At 36.0% G+C, this 21,948-nt stretch overlaps 1 protein-coding gene across 1 annotated transcript in view; it reads right to left on the bottom strand.

Moving 5' to 3' along the window:
- Positions 1 to 8,000: 8,000 nt before the first annotated feature.
- Positions 8,001 to 21,948, bottom strand: part of Nca (neurocalcin homolog) — a 705,950-nt gene continuing 692,002 nt past the window's right edge. The window contains exon 5 of the mRNA XM_065504608.1: positions 8,001 to 8,247. Within this exon, the coding sequence (XP_065360680.1) occupies positions 8,053 to 8,247 (195 nt within the window). The 3' untranslated portion in view covers positions 8,001 to 8,052. The remainder of the gene's footprint in view (positions 8,248 to 21,948) is intronic.

The following is a 21,948-nucleotide window of genomic DNA, read 5'->3' as shown; positions in this document are numbered from 1 at the left end:
TCCTTGAATGCCGGTGATCTTCTCGGGATCGGTATTGATTCCGCTCTCATTAACTACGTGTCCTAAATATTTGATTTCTTTTTGGAAAAACTTAAATTTGTCTTGATTTATCTTCAACCGTGCTTTTCGCAGTCTTCTAAACACCTCTTTTAGGTTGGCCATGTGTTCCTCTAGAGAGTTGCCCAGCACCACAATGTCGCCGAGGTAAGCAAATGCATGGGGCTCCATTTCTGCACCAATCACCCTGTCCAGCGTCCTCTGAAATGTTGCTGGTGCTGATGTCAACCCAAAAGGCATCACCTTCCTCTGAAACAAACCTTTTCCAGCCACTATGAATGCTGTGTACTCCTTGCTGACCTCTGCCATTGGTATTTGGCAATACGCATTCTTTAAGTCTATGCTGCTAATGAACTTTGCGTTGTGAAGCCGATCTAGTATGGCGTTAATTCGTGGCAATGGGTATGCGTCTGCTACTGTTTTGGCATTGAGCTGCCTGTAGTCATTACACAGCCTAAGTGTTCCGTTGTTCTTTGGGGCCATGACTATGGGTGCACTGTAGGGACTCTTTGATGGCTCTACACATTCATTTCTCAGCAGCTCATCGATTTCATAATTTATTTTACTTTGCATCTCGGGATTGCGTTGCGCGTACCTTTGTCGAACCGGTCTGTCATCTTTTAGTATTATCTGGTGTTTAGCCAGATTTGTAGGGCACTTGACATCTTTGAACTTGTCGAGCTCATTCTCCAGGAACTTAGCAATTATTTCTTCTTCACCGAGTGAACCTTCACTTGCCATCACCACCTGCTCTTCCACTGCCATCATTACCTGTTGGGAAACAGGTATACACTTAACTCTCTGGTCACCACATTGCATCTCGAACTCCACAGCTATTAAAAAATCTAAACCAAGCAGCACTTCGTCCAGCATGCTCGGCATAACACCCACTTCCATTTGACTACTTCTGCCACCAAATCTCGCCTCTACTCTGATTACTTCCCTCACCTCCACTGTGGTACCGTTTGCTAAGCTGATCCGGCTATCAACGGGAATCACTTGACTTTGTTTTCTTAACTCTTCGGCGACACGCTAACTTACGTAACTTTTCGAGATACCTGTGTCGATAGTGGCCTCTCTGTGCAGGTTTTAAATTTGTACTTGGGCCAGCAACCGAGTTTCCGTTTGACGGAAGGCTCTTACTGGGACAAGGCTTGTCTGTTCAGGGCCGCAGCCTCCCCTTGCTGATGGCTCGGTCCTCTGGCGTTTCCCGCATTTCTCCGGCAGCAATCCCTGGTTCTCACACCTCTTCTTCCACACTGCCAGCAGAACAACACGCTTTCGTTTTGGCAGTAATGATAGCCGTGGCCTTCTTGACCGCATTTTCTATAGGCGGTTGTCGGGTTGATTGGGGCCTCATCTCCTGTCGGAACTACCTGTCGAGCTCTGTCATCTCTGCTGTGAGTCTGTCGGGTGTCACGGTGATCATTACTCACTTCGGTATGGTTCGTCCGTATCACTTCGAAATCTTCGGCCTTTCGAATTAGCTCTTCCAAGGACTGAAAATCTTTCCGCCTTATGTACATCTGGTAGTCTACCAGACAATTTCTGAATATTCTATCCAGTTGCTGCTCTGAGGTGTATCCCGCGTGCCTCATCATATTCTGAAGTACGATCACGAAGTCTTTGAATGATTCACGGGATTTCTGATGTCTTACGCGTATCTGATCGTCAAACCCTTCAAAATACCTGGGTGGAAGGAAAATCGGAAGAAGTCGTCTTTGTAGTTTTTCCATGTTTGCCACTGACGGTTGTTATTTCTGAACCATAGGAGCGCCGATTTCATGAGCAACTCTGGTATTGTACGGGGCAACATATTTTTGTTCAGATCATAAACTTCCGCGAGCTCTTCCACTCGTTCAATAAAAGCAATGGGGGCCTTCTTAGCGAACTGACCACTTCCGCACTATATCTATTACAGCCGGATATGGTATATGTGTGACGTTTTGGGAACTCCGTTCGTCGTGTGGGTTTGGGTACATCAGGTGGCCTGTGGCTGCTTGTTGTCCCGTTCTTGACGACATATATGACACAGAAGGTAATTATACCTGGTGTTATGGGTGTGGGACAGCGACCATGTTTATTTTCTAGTCCCTCCAGCCTCGTAATAACATTACCTTTATGTTCGCCTGATATAAATGACGCCAACCTCTTCCGCATTTCATCTACCGTGCCGGTAGCGTTCAAATCGAACTCCTCCAGATACTGTACCAGCTCGTCTTTTCGTAGCGTGTATGCCCACGATGTACGCACCATCTTGTTTGTGTTCTTCGTTTTAGCTTTCTTCTTTTGATAAAAAGGGTCCCTGCTCGGGCGCCAATGTAAGGAACCTCCGGTTACTCCGGGTTTGAAGCTGGGGTAGCGCTCAGTCTAGTCCAGGGTCCTTAACATAAAATTTAAAACACTTTGCCTTCTTTTCACTCTTCACACTTTATTTTTGTTTTCAATTGCTTAATTATATTTATTGAGCCACAAATGCAAATTGACTGCTTCTTTATTGAGAACTTGCTGTTGCCCCGTGAACTCTCGGGTGACGCGTACCGGAGCCCTATTACTCCTGGCCACTAGTTCCTGCTCTCAAAATACTCTAGAATGTAATTCTAGAATCTACACTTGTCCCTGATTTTTCTGTGTTACTTCCAAGAAAAATATCTACTACTCTTGTCCTGAGCCAGTGCAAAAGTGTGAACCGATAGAGGTTGTTGCTAAAATCATCTCAGTTGTTTGATCCTGTGTTTGTTGTATTCTTGTATACGGCTGAATATCTTTTCTCGTGACTGTCTCTCTCTTGACTACCCTCTCTGATACACTCTGTTGACTCCTCTCTGATACATTCGGTTGACTCCTCTCTGCTTACAATCCGTTGACTCCTCTCTGCTGAACTCTACTCTAAACTCCTCTGCTGACACTCTCTGCTGTTGATATTCTGCTGTAGACACTTTGTTGTTTATTTTCGCAGCCAGTATTGTACCCACTAGCTGCCCCTGACTGTACGGCTCGTATGACCTCCTGTACCCCATCGTCCTCCGTATATCTAAAATGAGAATAAATCCAAATATTGGCGGATGTTATCCGCCCCACGTTGGTGGATGTCATCCATCATCTACCCAATAAAACAATAATAGTTTCTTTATTTGGCTTCCTAAGTTTTTACAAATTAATTTATGTGGGTCTAAATTCCAAGAATTTAGGTTCTTCACAGTCTATAACATTCAATGCTATTTCTATAACAAAGTCGACAAACAGCTTTTTGTCCAGACAATATATTGCCTATTGTCGACAAAAAATTATATTTTTATTAAAAACTTAGATAATATGCATATAAATATGCATTTTGAAGTAAAATATAACAAAATATGCATATTATCCAAGTTTTTTTCAATAAAATATTCAAAAATATGCACTAACAAATCGATGCCATTTTACAGCAAAATTTACGATTCGTATAGATAATTGAACATTGTATTTGGACGTTCGAGAAAAAACATGCATTTGCATATAAATCCGCACCTAGTAATGAGTTAAAAAGCTAATATACCTACTATTCACTACTTGCACCATAGCTTTTTAACTCATTATTTTAACAATGTCATTGAAGGCAAGTACTTACCACCCTCGCTTACAAATAGGCAGTTAAATAAGTTGTGTTGTTGTAGAGCTATTTATAGAATTTTGTATTTGCAAACAAAAAATAAAAAAATAAGTCACAGCCAAGAGTCGAACCAACAACTATCCGTTTGCTAGTCTGCTGTTCTACTCACTACACCACTGCTTAGTTATTTCATTGTGTATCAAATAATGGTTTTCACTCAGTAGTACTATATTATTTTCTGTTTTTCTAAAAATAAACATGCAATAAAATAAATGGGCAAATTGAGAAAAAGTAACTGATTATTTGTTTTGTTTATTTATTTTGTTTTTTTAGACTTTAGCTCATAAACAAGTACTTATGTATAAGATTATATGCCAGCCATTACTAAACTACTTATGTATATTAACCACAAAAACATTTGTTGGGTTGTCTTTGCAAAATAAGTATCAAGTTACGTCCGTTAACCTATTTGTTTTTTACAAAATAATAAAACTGCAGTGTCAATATTAAAGAAGCATTTATTATGTGATAAATACTAATAAAAAAATCGATTATTTGGCAACTATTAATTTCACTTTAAAAATGCAAAACTAAAATCGCTTATTTAGCAGTAATTAATTTTAATTTGAAGAATGTTAAAATAAATAGTTTAGTTAAGTTTCTTAATTCAAAAATAAAGGTCGCACCTGAAAAGTTGCGGAAAACACACAAAAATTAAAAGTGTATTTACTGGCGCCCAACGTGGGGCCTAAAGGGAAAATCAAAGGCACCCCATAGGCTGCAAAAATGAAGGATTCCCAAAGGACAATTCGAAGCACCCAATAGGCTGCAAGGACAGACCATCATCAAATAATTAAATTTGAACTGGAGATCTTGGAGTAGACCGGCTACCCGAGTACTAAGAGGAAAAGGATTAACACCATCTACCAGCTCCAGAATGTCGCTGTCCATCTTAATGTAAGTTAAGCTAAGTGAAGAAACAGTGTAGAAATAAGATATCAAAATAAAAGTGTAAGAAAAAAAGAGTGAAAATAATTTAAAAGTTTTAAAGCAAATTGCAAATAAAAATAAATAAAATAAAAATTTTATTGTACGTAAAAATAATTTAAAAATTAAATTCAAATTTTGAAAGGAAAGGTTAATTTTTTTAAAAGAAAAAAAGAATAATTTTAAGTAAAATTTTGAAGGAAATAATGATATTTACTGAAAAGTGAAAGATTCATAATTTATTTTAAGTGTCCTATTAAACTTTTGATAAGGTCTGCGATTCCTACGGGACCCGCCAGATTTTTTTTAGAAAAAAATAAGAAGAATTTATAAATACTAATTTTATAAAAAATAAAAGAAATCAATTTATATTTAATTTTTAAGTGTCTTTTAAACCATTGATACGGTCTGCGATTCCTACGGGACCCTCCATATTGTTAAAAATAAATTAAAGAGAAGAAAAAAGAATAGAAATAGATTTTATAAAGTAACAATAAAAAATATTTATAGAACAATTTTTAAGCATTCCAACAACTGATAAACAATTTTGTTCTAAAGTACTGATAATACCCACAAAATCTGGAAAATTTGTTAATAAAATATCCTATAAAGATGTATTAATGTGTAATAATTCAACTTACGGAATTAAAAATACTTGTAAATCACATAATAAATTAACTATCTGCAATATTAAAAACATAGATAATATTGATAATGACACTTGCGTAACAAATTTATTGCGCGGTTATACAGCAAATTGTACGTTAACCAACAACAACCATATACCCACTATTGAAGAAATTGCTCCGGGATTAATCCTGTTAAATCAACATAATGGCACTGTTTATATTAACAATGAGCCACGTACCCTTATTGGAACTTACCTGTTGCAATACCAAAATGTTACGATAACTGTTGCAAATAAAGATTACAATTACTTCCAACTAACAGAAGCGAAACCCATACCTGCGATCTTTCAAGCTAAGTTACCCGGATCTGCTATTGAAGAAGTATTAACCTTGGAAACGGTAAACGAACTCAATCTAAATAATACAAAGTATATTGACCTTCTTGATACCAAGAACAGATGGAATTCAATAATCACCATTGGACTATTCATGGTTTGCATCATTTTAATCGCAAAAATATGGAAAATAAAAACACAACACGTCAAGGTGGACGAGGTTGTTATTTCAACACCACCAGCACAGGTAGTAGCTCAACCCGAATGGCCAGTAATCAGCTTGACGAACTCTCAACAAATACCAAGGTTATCAAAGATTCCATACTTTTGAAATATTACGATCGGGGACGATCGTAATTAAAGGGGGAGGTATTAACCACAAAAACATTTGTTGGGTTGTCTTTGCAAAATAAGTATCAAGTTACGTCCGTTAACCTATTTGTTTTTTACAAAATAATAAAACTGCAGTGTCAATATTAAAGAAGCATTTATTATGTGATAAATACTAATAAAAAAATCGATTATTTGGCAACTATTAATTTCACTTTAAAAATGCAAAACTAAAATCGCTTATTTAGCAGTAATTAATTTTAATTTGAAGAATGTTAAAATAAATAGTTTAGTTAAGTTTCTTAATTCAAAAATAAAGGTCGCACCTGAAAAGTTGCGGAAAACACACAAAAATTAAAAGTGTATTTACTTGTATATGTAATGTAGTGGTATGTAATAGTCATTGAAAAGTAAGCTGTTCAGTAATTGCAAGTCATTACCAAGTTTTTGCTGGGCATAGAAATCATAGAAAATTTAATTTAAAATATTCGGCTGTGCCGCAACTTATATACCCTTCACCAAATTATTCTTCAAAATACAAATTTTAAATATTTTTAGGTAAACAAAAATTTTTTTTTCGAATTGGTATTTTAAAATTGGTTATTTAAATTAAATTTTTTTTTTTTTCAAATTTTAAATTTTTTTTTGGTTTTTTATTTTTTTTTTTTTGGTGAAAAAAAAAACTTCGGTTATGTCAAGGGTCTTTGAAATATCTATCATTAGATATCCATATTGTCTATATTAGTGACTCCAGATATAGGTCAAAAATCGAGGTTGTCCTGGGTTTTTCCTCGTATCTCAGCCATTTGTTGATCGATTTTGCCGATTTTAAAAAAGAAACTTTTCGAAAGCATGTCTGACAGAAAATTGATTTCAACAGACAGACATGGCTTATAGGGTCGGAAAATTATATTGTGGAAATTACAAACGGAATGACAAACTTATATGTATATACCCTTCTCACGATGGTGAAGGGTATAAAAACAAAAGGTGGGACAACTAAAGAAAAACAGTTCTTTGAAGTGGAAAAATTGAAAAGATAAGATTAATATCATATTTAGTATATTTTGGTACTAATTTTTTTTAATTGATAACTGTTCAATAATTGCAAAATCTTGTAACTTAAACAATTTTTACTTTTTGACGAACTTTTTTACTTGGCGAAGAACAGCAGATGCTGTTGTTAAACGAATTAATAACAGCTTAAGCTACCCAGCAAAAATTTTGTGAATTTTTGTAATGGTAACTAGTTACCACATGCATTATTTTGTAATGAGTGGTGGTTACCCAGCACATTATTTTATTTACTAGAATAGGTACTTATTTTTATACAGGCTGGTAATGAACTTTTGCATTTAGCACAGATATCTAGTGTGTTTGACTGGAAAATGGGAGGTTAGTGGTTCGCCACCAGTCAAAGCCATTCATTTTTTGTTCATATTCTACTCATTTATATGTTGTGTTAAAACTATTGTTAACTAACAATAAAATAACTCGTACATGGAGCAGTGAGTTAGCAGCTTGACTATCAAACACAAGAAAATAATGTTCGATTCCCACACAAGGCAATATTTTTTCTGTTTTTTTTAGCTACATATTCTTGTTTTGATTTTAACTACTTATACAGGTGCTGAATGTAAGTACATTTGTAAGCTTAACCCATGAACTTTTTAAAAATCTCGAACAAAGGTAAGTAGTGTTTCAGTCAAATAATAAGTAATTATCACTTTGCTCCAATATTACTTGCTGTCTACTAGGTAAGTAAAGTTTTTGCTGGGTAGTTTTATATTGAGAGTCGACTTCAACGTCAGAAGTATACTTTAACTTGTATATGATAGACCTAAAGTCCACTCTTAAGTAAAATCGAGTTTAATTCTCTTCAAGTATTCTTTATTTTTGACTATGATTATGGGCCATGGTCTTTAAACATGGTCTAGTAAGATATGATTTTGGAGTAAGAATTTTCGAATATGAATTAAGTATCAGATATTGATGAGTACATCCAAACTTATAGCGAGGAAATAGTCAAAATTTGGGTACAAAATTTGTAAAAATAAAAAAATCAATTAATTACTATTATAATCCGAACATTTATTGCTTACTTATACTATTACAATGTAAGTTAATGTGATTGAGGATCACATTGTAATAAACGAACTATTGATGGATCGCTTTTTGCACCTTCTATAAACTCTTCTAGACTTAATTTCCCATCCTTGTTTCGATCCATTTGCCTAAATATTTTATCAGTTCTTTTTTCTGGTGTACTTTCGTCTTCAGGCATTTTCATAACAGATCCAACCATTTTATATATAGCCTAAAATTAAATTGAAAATAAATGTGTTCATTAAATATGTCAAATTATTAATTTTTCTTGCAAATAATAATTCTATTAATAAATATACATAGATAAAAGGCCTTATTCATAATACATTTTTAATTTAATACAGGTTTATTAAACGAATTTTGTATGGAAATTTTGTTTTATAAACCTTTTATAAAATTAAAAATTGATTATGAATAAGTTTGTTGTTGTTCATTAACCGATTTTACTAATTTTATAAGGCTACACAGTGGTTTAGCATTTTTTTATTTTGGAAATAGTAGATCGTAGGTAGATCGTGAACGAATGATATCTGAATAAAATTTCACATAATCAGTGCTAAAGTGTTTTTGATTTGATTTGTATTTACAGTTTTTCGTTTTTTGCCAGTTATCAACTCATAAACAACTTAGCACTGATTATGTTAAATGCACTAACATACTGAAATTCAGAAATTGGGAATACTCTCAGAAATGGAATACTCTAGTGTAGTTAAGCTAAACGGACGTGTTTTTTCTATCTCCGCAATTATTTTGTTTTGTTTTTAATGATATTGACGGATAAAAATTTAATAAATATAAAAAAATATATATGTATATACATACATATATCTTTAACGTGAATGGACGCATAAAATATATTTAAATAAATAAAACAAATATTGAAGTGCAATTAAAATTCTTTTTCTTCCGTGCTGTTTTTATTTATCTCCACCTATAAAGAGCACAAGTGCAATAAGATAAACAGAGATTACTCCAAGGCGAATTTATACAAGGTGGAGTCAGTCAATCAGCTGATTACTCTTTTTTCGCTTGTTTGGTTCTAACACCTGTCAAAGCTTGTTTTTATACTTCAATATCTACATATTCTAAGCTAATTAACAAAATATTTATATTTTGCATAAATAAGTAAAGCCTTCACTATTCAATTATCTACACTATATTTAGTTTTAATACATATTTGTTTAATTTTTAATTTCTGTTTTTTGACATTTGTTAAGACCATTTGTTGTTTTTGTAGAACTACCACCAGCTTGTATAAATTCGCCTTGGATTACTCTTTATTAGTTTCTCAAGTACAAATTGTAGTGAGCGGAGGCTTAGTTTAAACGGCAGAAATGCGTATGTGTCTGTGAATGTGGAAGAAAATTCTAAAGATAACACAAATACAAGAATTGATGACAGCTTCTATTTGACCGCCAAACCAAGTGACCGCGCTCGTTCATTATCCCCCGCATTATTTACGAATAATAATTGTAAAACAAAGGAAAATTTGTCATTGACAACTTAAAGCGATTGAAAGTATGCCTAGTAGGGTATTCATTCGAGTAATGATCGTTCGATTAATCGAATAATTTCTTTCGAATAATTATTCGAACAACTTAAAAATGCGTATTTTCGAATAACGAATAATTTGCACAATTTCGTGTAGAATAATAATCGAATAAAACGAATAAATGTAAATATATTTAAAATTATTGAATTGCTTATTGAATTACTTAGAATATTTCATAATTCCAAATTTAAATACAAAAATTTTATTGCTTCTGAAATTCGTCAAATAACAAAAAATAAGAGGAGTCTTTCGATCACTGTATAAATATATAAATATTACTGCAAGAAGTTACAATTCTAAAATCAAATCAATGACAATAAAAGGTACGAAATATTTGTTATTTAGAAACAGAAATTTTAGGGTACAAATATATCAAAATATTAACTTAGATTAAAGTGGTGTTGAAAGTGATGACGAATGTGATTTTGAAACGGTCGTCGAAAGTAATATTGAGCATTACATTTATAATGATTACGTTGAAATAGACGAAGGCCATGATCTTAAAATATATATAAGTGATGTTATTAACCGCGTACGTAAGTGTTGCAAAATATTTAATAAATCCAATGATAAATACAAAATATTACAAACTTACATTTTGTTGCGAGAAAACATGGAGTGATGTTGTTAAACATCGTTGGACATCTTTGTCTAACATGGTAATAAACTGTTTGCGTATTTATAAATGCGTCAATCAAGCACTATCTGACTTCAAATTAGCCACGTTCACTGACAATGATATCAAACTTTGGCCAGATTTGTGTAATTACATAATAGTGCATTTACACTTGTAATTTTCAAACTAGTTTATGATCTCTGACATCTGCATTTTAGGCAGTTAAGTGGTTTATTTTTGAAAAAATTTAATAAAAACTTCATTCTTTACTTGTTTAAAAAAATTTAATTGTTCGAATAATTCGATTAATTTAAAACTAATCGAATTATTCGTTTAATTTTAAAGTTAAAATCTCTTACAAGTTAAAATCTCTTATTCGAATTATTCGTTTTATTCGAACAAGCGAAAAATCGAATAATTCGAATACCCTAATGCCTAGTAATTCACCCCCTAAGTTGAAAACATACACAGTGAGTACGAACAAAATTGACCATGGAATGGGAGCAATACCTAAAAATGGTCAGCCCAAAAATAGTGAACAAAAACCACAAACCAAGTGGGAATTGAAAATAACCCTAATATTAACGTGGAATCAACAGACCAACCTCCATCTTCTAATTTTAGTCGAAGCTACAGTAGATACCGTAGTAAAATCGGTTAACAATTTAACCAACTCTATGAGCAACATTATGCAGGAAATGCTTAAAATGCAATTTATGATATTGCAAGCCTTATTAAATAAACCATGAACTGGTTGAAAATATGTTTCTGGAATGCACACTGCATACGCCAACACAAAAACGAACTCAAATATTTTTTAAGAAGTCAACAAATTGATGTAATGCTGGTTTCTGAAACTCATTTGACGTCTAGAAGTTAATTTCAAATAAATGGATATGTAATATATGATACCAAAGATCCCAGAGGCGAGTGAAGTCTCAGCAATTTTAATAAAAGCTCGAATCAAACATTGCTTAATGTGTGATCTTTGCAAAGATTATCTTCAAGCTACTACGGTCTGTCTTGAAGATTTTCATCAAAACTTAGTGATTTAATCGATATACTCGCCCCTAGATTTTCAATTACATAAAGTCAATATAATAGATTTTTAATGCTAAGCACACATTCTGCGGATTGCGACTGATTACCCCTAAAGGTCATGTTTTGTTTGATAAAATTTCTAAAATGGGTTTGAATGTGATTTCGAGCGGCCAACCTACTTTGCTGGCCTATTGATCCACGAAAAATACCGGATGTTATTGATTTTAGCGTGACAAAAAATATCCCTAGATAAATAATTCAATATGAACTCTAGCTGGATTTATCTTCAAATCACTCACCCTCTATTGTTAATTTATTGAGCCCCCGAGGAATTGCATCCCCGACTGGTAATTTAGCGATGGCTGGCATAAAAATTATTGAGCCAATTAATTTTATATAAGAAATACCTCAGTACACATTGCTCAGAAAACATACCGGTAAGAACACCAGAAAACATCGATCACTCTCTTATCAATTTCGATAAAAATCTCAAACTGGCTGCTCAACATGCTACCCAAACCCCCCAAGAAATCAGATATAATAGAATTTATTCTGCAAATGTCGAACGGCTCTTAAATGAAAAAAGAAGAGTTCGAAGAGAGTGGCAATTGCACAACTCAAATCAAATGGAATCTTTGAATAAATATTTAGAAAATCTGGAAGCAACCCCGCAATTAGATTACTCACTATAGCGAGCTACAAAAGGTTGTAAAAGACCTGTCATATGTAAGCCCCCCTTGAGAAATTCAAGTGGAGGTTGGGCAAGTAATGATACGGAAAAAGGGAACCTGCTTGTTAATCATTTGAAGAAGATCACACAAAAGTAGAATCATACAGATGCATCAGCCTATTGTCTAATATATCAAAGCTATTTGAGAAGATACTCATGAACAAGTTATACCCGATGTTAGTTGAAAACAATTGTATTCCGAATCATCAATTTGGATTTAGAAGAAAACACTATCTAACTAACAAACCACTATCTAACAAACCCATAGACTTGTAAATATTGTAAGAAAAGCGTTTGAGGAAAAGAAATATTGTTCCGCTCTCTTCATCGATATTTCTCAAGCATTTGATAAAATATGGCATGACGGTTTAATATACTAATTGAGTCAAAATTTACCCGCAAACAAACATAAGCTATTGGAAAGCTATTTAACTGGTCGAACATTTATGGTTAAAGAAGGTGACTTTTTAAGCACTCCGCAACCCATTGAAACTTGCGTTCCCTCAAGGCAGTATCCTGGGACTCATTTTATATTTGATATGCCAACTAACAGTCGCACTCTTACATCAACATTTGCTGATGATACTGCTATTCTAACCGTTCATGAAAACCCCCAAGAAGCGTCGCCTTACTTACAAAATCACTTATTTGAATTAGAAAAATGGTTAAAACAATGGAAAATTAAAGTCAACGAGCAAAAATGTACAAATATAACATTTACATTGCGTAGAGAGAGAATCATGCCCCCTATTCATATCAATAACAAAACAACAATTCAACAATCAGAAGTTAAATACCTCGGAATACATCTCGATCGTCGCCTTACATGGAAAAGACATATAGATGCAAAGTTGTCTCAAATGAAATTTTAATCAATCCGAATTAATTGACTTATTGGCAGAAAATGTAGAAAAGATCCAAAGACGTCAAAACAAGTTTCTAAGATCTAAACGTGCCCCTTGTAAACACTGAGATCAGGAAAAATGTAGAAAACTATTTAAAAAAAACTTGAAATTCACCCAAACCCATTGGCCCGCAACATATTAGATAACCGTGGCCACAATCGATTAAGAAGGAGGGACACAGCAGACCTAATCCAAAGACTAGAAGGAAGAATGCCAATTTAACCAAAACAACCATTAATAAAAAATGTTGTTAGTCCGGCGCTGGCTGGACTAATTAAAGAATAGTTATTAGATGTAAGACTTGAATCACTTATTGTTAGTTATTTAAATAATTATGATATGACAATAACTAACTTAAAATGAAAAAAATGGGAAATATATGTATGTTCCAAAAATTAAGTTTTTTCATAAAAGAGGCCTCTCTGTCGTTACTTACTCTATGATCCATATTCCATATAAATATATAAATGTCTTTGTAAGTTTGTTTGTTCCGCAATCACGCCTAACGGCTAAACCGATTTTATTGAAGTTTGGAACGTAGATCGGTCTTTACTTGGAAGTGAAAGGGATAAAAAGGGGGAAACCGGTAAAGTTTGTACCTTTAGTTCTTAAACAATCAAGACTAAACGGCTGCACCGATTTTATTTAAGTATGGAACATAGATATTCCCTTACTTGGAAGCAATAATAGACTATATTTTTTTTTTAAGTTGGACCATACAGAGATGAAACGGTGCAAAATTGGTATCACACTGTAACGACACGTTTTTCCGCTGGTTGCCGGGGTAGTCTCAGCGGAGTCCAGGGTCGTATTGTTGTCTCGATTGAAGAGAAACCACAAAGTTCTCCTATGTCGTCTCAGTAAAGAGAATAAAAGACGCAGTTCTCTTAAACGTTATAATACGTATCACTTTATTTTAATTTTACAAATAACACAAAAACTTAATGTAGAGAGTAACGCCAACTGTCTGAGTGGAGCCACGGGAAGCAAGGTAGCAACTAGCCAGTCGTGCTGAGATAAAATCTGCTGACGACGACGCTGTTGGGCTAAAGTAACAAGCGACTATTGGGACTTGCCTACACCACGTCGCTAACGTCGTAGGTGTCGGACAAGAGTGTCACAAGATAGAGGTATAACCTCTGGATGTACCACTGGTTTCCCACTAGTGCCTCTTAGAATAGCCAATTAGTTGTACCCTGGTGAGCTAGATCAATAAGCTACTATTGGGACTTGCCTACACCACGTCGCTAACGTCGTAGGTGTCGGACAAGAGTGTTACAAAGTAGAGGTATAACCTCTGGATGTACCACTGGTTTCCCACTAGTGCCTATTAGAATAGCCAATTAGTCTTAAAATGCCTCTATTGGGACTTGTTTACACCACGTCGCTAACGTCGTAAGTGTCGGACAAGAGTGTTACAAGGTAGAACCTCTGGATGTACCACTGGTTTCCCACTAGTTGCCTTTTAAAGCTAACCAATTAGTTAGTACTACTCGTCGCTAACGTCGAGTGGTTCTTACCGCTTGGCCTCCTGCTGGCAGACTGACTTCAATTTCACAGTGTGCCTTCTTTTATACCCGTGTCGGACAACTAAGTGACTACAACCATCGTTGGTAACGATCGTACTATGGTACTTTTATTACATTCTGCATGGTTGTATTTTGGGGTAGTGATATTAAATTGACTCTATTATTTACCAACAGATGGCGTACTCATATAAATGAAACCGTTAAATTTAAATACATAAAACAAATAAAATAATCAGATTAAAACTAAACATAAAATAAAATATATATAAAAATTAATATTTAATGGTGGCAAAAAAAAAGTTTACGACTTTTGTCGTCACATTATCCCCTTCCTTCCCCTTGTGGAATTACGGGTTGAGCGATCGTATGCGTGTAGGTAGCGTACTTGAGACATCAATATTCGATAACATTTGACATCAATGATTTCCATCAATCGTTGTTGTTTGTGGGACTTCTGGACGCACAAATTCGTTTCAGGCGATCGGGAACCTGCGCCATACGTATTTGCCTGGAGCTTTACGGTATGAGAGGTGTTGTGGACATCGCTGGTGATTGTAGAATGGTGGGTGATGTCGATGAGTGATGATGCCGTAAAAGTAATGTTGGTATTGATGAGGTCGGTGACATTGATGAGAGCGATGTGGGTGATGAGATCGATGTAGTTGACGAGGTTGATGAGGTAGCTGATGATGACGTAGCTGACGATGTTGATGACATTATTGATAGTAAGGTTTTAGTTCACTAACATGTGCTTTGCGCATGTCTTTGTTTTGCATCCCGTAGATTTCTGCAATAACGGGGGACACAAATCCCTTAACGACATATGGTCCCCCGTACTTCGGTGCTAACTTGGCAGCAAAATTATCAATTGCTTTTGACAGTGGATGCTGCCTCACCAGGACTTGGTCCCCAATATTTGGTTTCCACCGACGACGACGTAGATTATATCGTTTTTGCTGGTTTTCTGAAGCCTTCGCTAGATTTCGTCTTACAATTCTGAACATTTCTTTTAGCTCGGTGGCTCTTTCATCGGGGGTTATATTTCGAGCTCCTGTTCCTATGGTTACCTCATCATATAGAGCCTTCGGCAGCCGCGGTTCTCTACCCTGCGTTAGATATGCCGGTGAGTAGCCCGTAGATTCGGAACTGCTGGTATTAATCGCAAGCATTATTTCTGGTAAGAGTTCATCCCATGTGGTATGTTGTTGACCCGAAAACTGAGCTATGATAGTTTTTATGGTGCGGTTTGCCCTCTCTGTAGGATTTTCCTGTGGAGTGTATGGGGCAGTAAACTGTTGATGCACACCAATGTCATTCAAATATTTCTTAAATATACGAGATGTGAATTGCGTTCCATTGTCGGTGATCATCATCTTTGGCACTCCATAGCGAGCCACTATACGTTCACGGAAAGCTTTAACAAGGCCCTCTGAAGTTGCTTTTCTCATTGGTACTAGTTCGCACCACTTCGAAAAGTTATCGAAGAACACTAAGAGCATGGTGTTTCCGTGCTTCGTCCTAGGTAATGGACCCACAAAATCTGCGCAAGTGGTGGACCAAGGTTCATCTGGTATCCGAGTGAGCATAACTCCGGCGGGTTGTTGCTGAGAAACCTTATATTTTTGGCAGATTTCACAATTGCGAACATATCGTTTTATATCCCGGGTCATTCCCGACCAATAATATCGACCTGCTACCTTATTAATGGTTTTTCTAATTCCTAAGTGACCACCGGCTGCACAGTCATGATTTTCTTTTAATACCTTTTCTCTTAAGGGCGTAGCAACACATAACTTCCATGAAGTACAGTCTTCATCATTGAACTGGCGTGAAAAGTGCTTGTACAGTTGGTCCCCTATTATGGCATAGTCTGCAAATTTATTTGGCTGATCCCGTACTTCTGCCATTCGCGCTTCCAGCCATGGACATAAAGCGGGGGTTTTTGTTTGAACCATGTTGATACCTTCGACTGGCTGTCGTGATAGTGCATCTGCTACAATATTTAGTTTTCCTTTTCGATATTGAATAGAAAATTTGTATTGCTGTAGTTCGAGTGCCCATCGTGCAAGTCTTCCCGTTGGGTTGTCGATTGAATTTAACCACTTTAACGCAAGGTGGTCGGTCACGACAATGAATTCGTATCCTTCGAGATAGGGTCTCATTTTACGTATACCCCAAACAATTGCTAGACACTCTTTTTCGGTAGCTGAATAATTATTTTCTGCTCCATTCAAACGTCGGCTGGCATACGCTATTACATTCTCTGTGCTATCGGTAGTTTGTGTCAAGACCGCACCTAGCCCATAGTCACTGGCATCAGTTTGTAGTACGAACGTTTTTGTAAAATCTGGGCACGACAATACAGGCGCCGTTGTTAGTTTCTCTTTAAGGAGATCAAAAGCATTTTGTTGTTCTTCTCCCCACTTCCAGTGTTGGCCCTTTTTAAGCAGGCGAGTCAGTGGGTGAGAAATTGTGGCGAAGTCGGGAACAAAACGTCGATACCACGATGTGACACCTAGAAAACGACGGACTTCCTTAACATTCTTTGGTGGAAGCATTTCAGAAATAGCCGCGACCTTATCTGGATCAGTTTTAATACCATTGGTGGTCACCACATGACCCAAATACTTCGTTTCGGTGTTAAAAAAATTGGCATTTCTCTATGTTGATTCTTAATTTGGCAGATCGCAATCGTCGAAATACTTCTTTTAAGTTGGCCAAATGCTCTTTAAACGTGGACCCGATGACAATACTGTCATCTAAATATGCAAAGGCGTGGGGTTCCATATCTGCTCCTATTACGCTGTCTAACGCTCGTTGAAAGGTTGCGGGAGCCGAGTGCAAACCAAATGGCATCACCCGCCATTGATATAAACCTCTTCCGGTGACGGCGAATGCAGTATACTTTTTACTTTCTTCATCCATAGGGATCTGCCAGTAACCATCTTTTAAGTCCAGACTGCTAATAAATTTGGCATTTCGGAGGCGACTTAGTATGGTGTCTATTCGTGGTAGGGGATATGCATCCGGTACAGACCTTAACGTAACGTAGTTTAATCGGTCGGTCATCTTTCATAATTATTTTATGGGTAGCAATATTTGATAGCCTATGAATCTGCTGAAACTTCGGTAGTTCTTCCGCCAAGAATTTTGATACTTGTAGCCGTTGTTCGGGTGACAACGGTTTTTTCTCATCACATTCAGTGGGCGTACATAAAATTTTAGGTATATAAACAACTTCTCTTACCTGAAGTTCTTGACTTCTATTGCAGAGGTTCATATTGTTGTTTTCCGGTTTTCTACTTACACAGTTTACTTCAAGGCCGGCACAAGTGAGAGTGGTGTTGAAGATTCGTAAGAAGTCAATCCCCAGGATGATGTCTTCTGTAGATTCTTCCATAATTAGGAAATTACATTCTGCTGAAATATTTCCTAAGGTAACCATAAATTTTGCAGCTTCCTTTATGAGTTTCTTTGACCCATCAGCTAGGAGTACATCAATGTCTACTGGTACATAAACAGGTTGGCTGGAAAATCGTTGTATTTTCTGTGGAGTTATGAAACTACTAGTTGCACCGGTGTCAATAATGGTGGTGACAAAATTGTTTTTGATTAAAACAATGGCCTTTAATTTTTCATCTTCATAGAGAAGTCGTGTGCTGTTCATGGTACCTTTGTGACCTTGGACTTCGAAGTCCTTACATCGTGTGACGTCATTACGGGAGTATGGGTTTTCAATAACCATACGATGATGAGCGCTGCGACTTTGGGGTGTGTCTGTAGGTATACTTTCTAGATCATCAGCTAATTGTAAGAGATCATCGAGGGTAGTAAAATCCTTTCTTCGGATATACCACTGATAATCCGGCTGGGCATTACGGAAGATTCTCTCCAGTTTCTGCGCTTCGGATAGATCTGCATGTCGCATTAAATCTTGTAAGGCAAGGACATATTCCTTAAACCGTTCTCGAGTGTGTTGAGTTCTTTTACGTATTTCGTCTTCCAGCTTCTCGAAGTAGCGTGTGGGAAGGAAAAATCTATAAAAATCTTTCTTAAAAAGTGACTGGACGAAATCAGTGTCGGTTATTGTTTCGTAACCAAACCAGTGCTTTCTCTTTGAATAGCTCTGGCAGCACTAGTGGTAACTGGTCCAGGACGATGTTGTACATTTTGGCAAGGTCTTCCGCCCTTTCAATAAAACCTAATGGATCTCTGCCTCCATCGAACTTCAATCCCCATTTTCGTACCAGCTCTACGCCCATAATACGGTTTTCACTTGGTGCTCGTTGGGGTTCATTATGACTCGGTAATGGTATTGGCAATATCATGGCTGCTTCTGATGTATCCCCTGTTTTATTGGGAGTCTCCATTTTTACTGGTGACGTTGGCGGGATGTACGTGGCTGCGGCAGGTATCTGTAATGTTGAACCAGGGGATAGTGGAGCTGGATTATTTATAGCATCATGTTTTGACTGCAATTCCAGTAGCTCTTTCATCTCGTCCTCCGTGTGATCTGTGGTCAGGAATTTTGCAAACCTTTTCCGTAATTCATCTACGTTTCCTGTGGCATCTTTTCCAACCTGGGATAGATATTTCACTAGATCTTCCCGTTTTAGGGAGTATGCCCAGGAGGCTTTCAGCATTTTCTTCTTGGTTGTTGGACAATTTAATGTCCCTGCCCGGGCGCCAATGTAACGACACGTTTTTCCGCTGGTTTCCGGGGTAGTCTCAGCGGAGTCCAGGGTCGTATTGTTGTCTTGATTGAAGATAAACCACAAAGTTCTCCTATGTCGTCTCAGTAAAGAGAATAAAAGACGTAGTTCTCTTAAACGTTATAATACGTATCACTTTATTTTAATTTTACAAATAACACAAAAACTCAATCTAGAGAGTAACGCCAACTGTCTGAGTGGAGCCACGGGAAGCAAGGTAGCAACTAGTCAGTCGTGCTGAGATAAAATCTGCTGACGACGACGCTGTTGGGCTAAAGTAACAAGCGACTATTGGGACTTGCCTAAAGCATAAATTTACTGAAATAATCCATAACCACTAGAACGTAACGGTTTCCAGCATCAGGGACAGGGCCTGCTACATCCATCGCAATCCGCTCGAATGGCGCACCTGAGATATACTGCTCAAGTTGTCCACGACTTCCTCTTACTGGACCCTTCGCTGCTATGCATTGTGGACAATTGGCTACCCAATCGGCTACTGCTTGCTGACAACCCACCCAATAAAAACGTTGTTTTAACTTTTCTAAGGTTTTTGTCACACTAAGATTACCACCACTGGTACCGTCATGAAACTATTTTATTACTTCCTTTATTTTAGAGAATGGTACCACAATTATATTTGTCACTGTTTTATCGTAATCACTTTCCCATATGAGGTATAGGCAGCCATTTCATAACTGTGGACTATTCCATAGGGCCCAATGATTTCATCAGTTGACTTTCGGCCGATATTTCATTGTGGGATTGCCTTCTACCTTCTTCTTTTGCCGATATTATTTTCGCCATTATGGGGTCATTTCATATGCGAAAATAATATCCTCTAAAATAAACGAAGTAATGAAAGAGTTTCATGACAAATAAAAATGTCCAGCGACAAAATGAAAGCCAGATACAATCAAGCAGCGAATTCTGAAGCCCAACTTGTACTGCTATATAACCCACAACGTAAGAAAGTACTGTCTCCCAAACTACAAACCCATTAGGATGGACCATACAAGGTGATTAAGAAATTAAACGACGTGGTGTACAGAATACAGAAATAAAAAAGCCCGAGATCTAAAATGAAGGTCGTACATCTAGAACGACTAGCTGCCTATCGGAAAGGTGAATCTGTGCCTATTCGGGACGAACAGGCTTATGTGAGGGACAGGGACAGTGCACTAGAAATTTGAATTTAACGGTCGGTAGCAACTGCCAGCAACATTCATCGTGTTTATAAACATTTCCATCAGTATAAGCTTCTACTTATGAACAATGTTGATAGCATGCGGTTGTTAGCATTGTTTGAAAGTATGCCAACACTGAATGTTTAAATATTAACTTCGAAAGCTCTAGAATGCGAATATAGTAGTTGTCCGTTAAGATCATTGTTACGGTTCACGAAACATGGCTTGTGTATAAATAGTGGCAGAGGTTGCAGTTGTCAATGAGTTTATTATAAGTGCTATTAGCATTAACATCAACTATCTTGTACATTATAAAGTGTGTCTGTATTTCTGCGAATTTATAAACTTGTATAAAAACACTGAGTGAATATTTAATTCTGTTGTTGTTGTACATTTGAATAAATAAAGAGTTGTTACAATTTTAAACTACTAAACTGCTTTTTATTTGCAATCAAAAGTATCCGGTTTATTTAAAGGAAATAAATCCCCGTTTTTTAAAGATAAAAATGTAACAATATTTATACTCAAAATAAAAACACTTGTAGGTTTCGTTGTTGATAGTTTTAATGAAAAGAATGAAAATTTACATTTTATGTATGCTAATGCTATGGCTAAAGTTAGAAAAACGTGTAAATAACAAATTAACGTTATAAATTCAACAAAAGGAAAACAAGTTAGTGTAAAATGAAAGCAAAGTAATCGAATATTAGAATTTTGTTACGTTTTTACATTTTAAAAACGGGTGTTTATTTCCTTTAAATAAACCGTTCAAGACAGTTGATGTCAACTCTAACAGCCCCTATAATAAACTCATTCACGACAGCAATCTCTACCACTATTTATAGACAGTGCCATCTACATCTGAGTAGCCTAGATTGTTCTTAACGGTCAAAACTAGTATATTCGAATTCTAGAGCTTTCGATATTAATTTTAGAAGCTTTAGTGTTGCCATACTTATAAACAATGCTAATCAATCGCATGATTTCAAAATTGTTGATAAGTATAAAATTCTACTGATGGAAATGTTTATAAACACGATGAATGTTGCTGGCAGTTGCTACAGACTGTTAAATTCAAATCGCTAATGCAAATTCGTAACAATATTGTAAATGTAATAAAGTCCTTCAAAATAGTCAAATCATTATTTATGTTTTATTTATTGTAATAGTTATAAAATAGTTTTAAAATTTAGGATAAATGTAATTATGACCGAACATACTGCCCCGTTGAAATGGTACTTTCAATCATCTTCTTCAAGCGGCAGTGGAGCAATTTTTTGAATTGCACTTCAATATATGCCTTTTGAAGTCTTGACATCTACACAACAGATTTTTCCATCACGTCCAGGGATGGCTTTTACTACATGAGCAAGAACCCAATGCTGTGGTGGTAAATTATCTTCGTATACAATAACCACCCATCCGTCTTCAATGTTAGCTCACGGTTTGAACCATTTAGATTTTTGTTGAAGATTCAAATCATAGTCACGAAGCCATTGCATATAAAACTGTTGTTTTAAATATGTCACCAATTTCCAACGTTTTAAGTAATTTAGATTTTTACAATCTATTAAGTTTTTGTCCGGTATATACAACAAAGATTAACCAATGATCATATGGGCTTCCCAATCATTAGAATC

Source organism: Calliphora vicina, chromosome 3 (assembly GCF_958450345.1).
Source record: "Calliphora vicina chromosome 3, idCalVici1.1, whole genome shotgun sequence".
In the NCBI taxonomy this organism is placed as follows: Eukaryota; Metazoa; Arthropoda; class Insecta; order Diptera; family Calliphoridae; genus Calliphora; species Calliphora vicina.
Note: the sequence above shows the minus strand (reverse complement) of the source record. Positions and strands in the feature narration are given on the sequence as shown.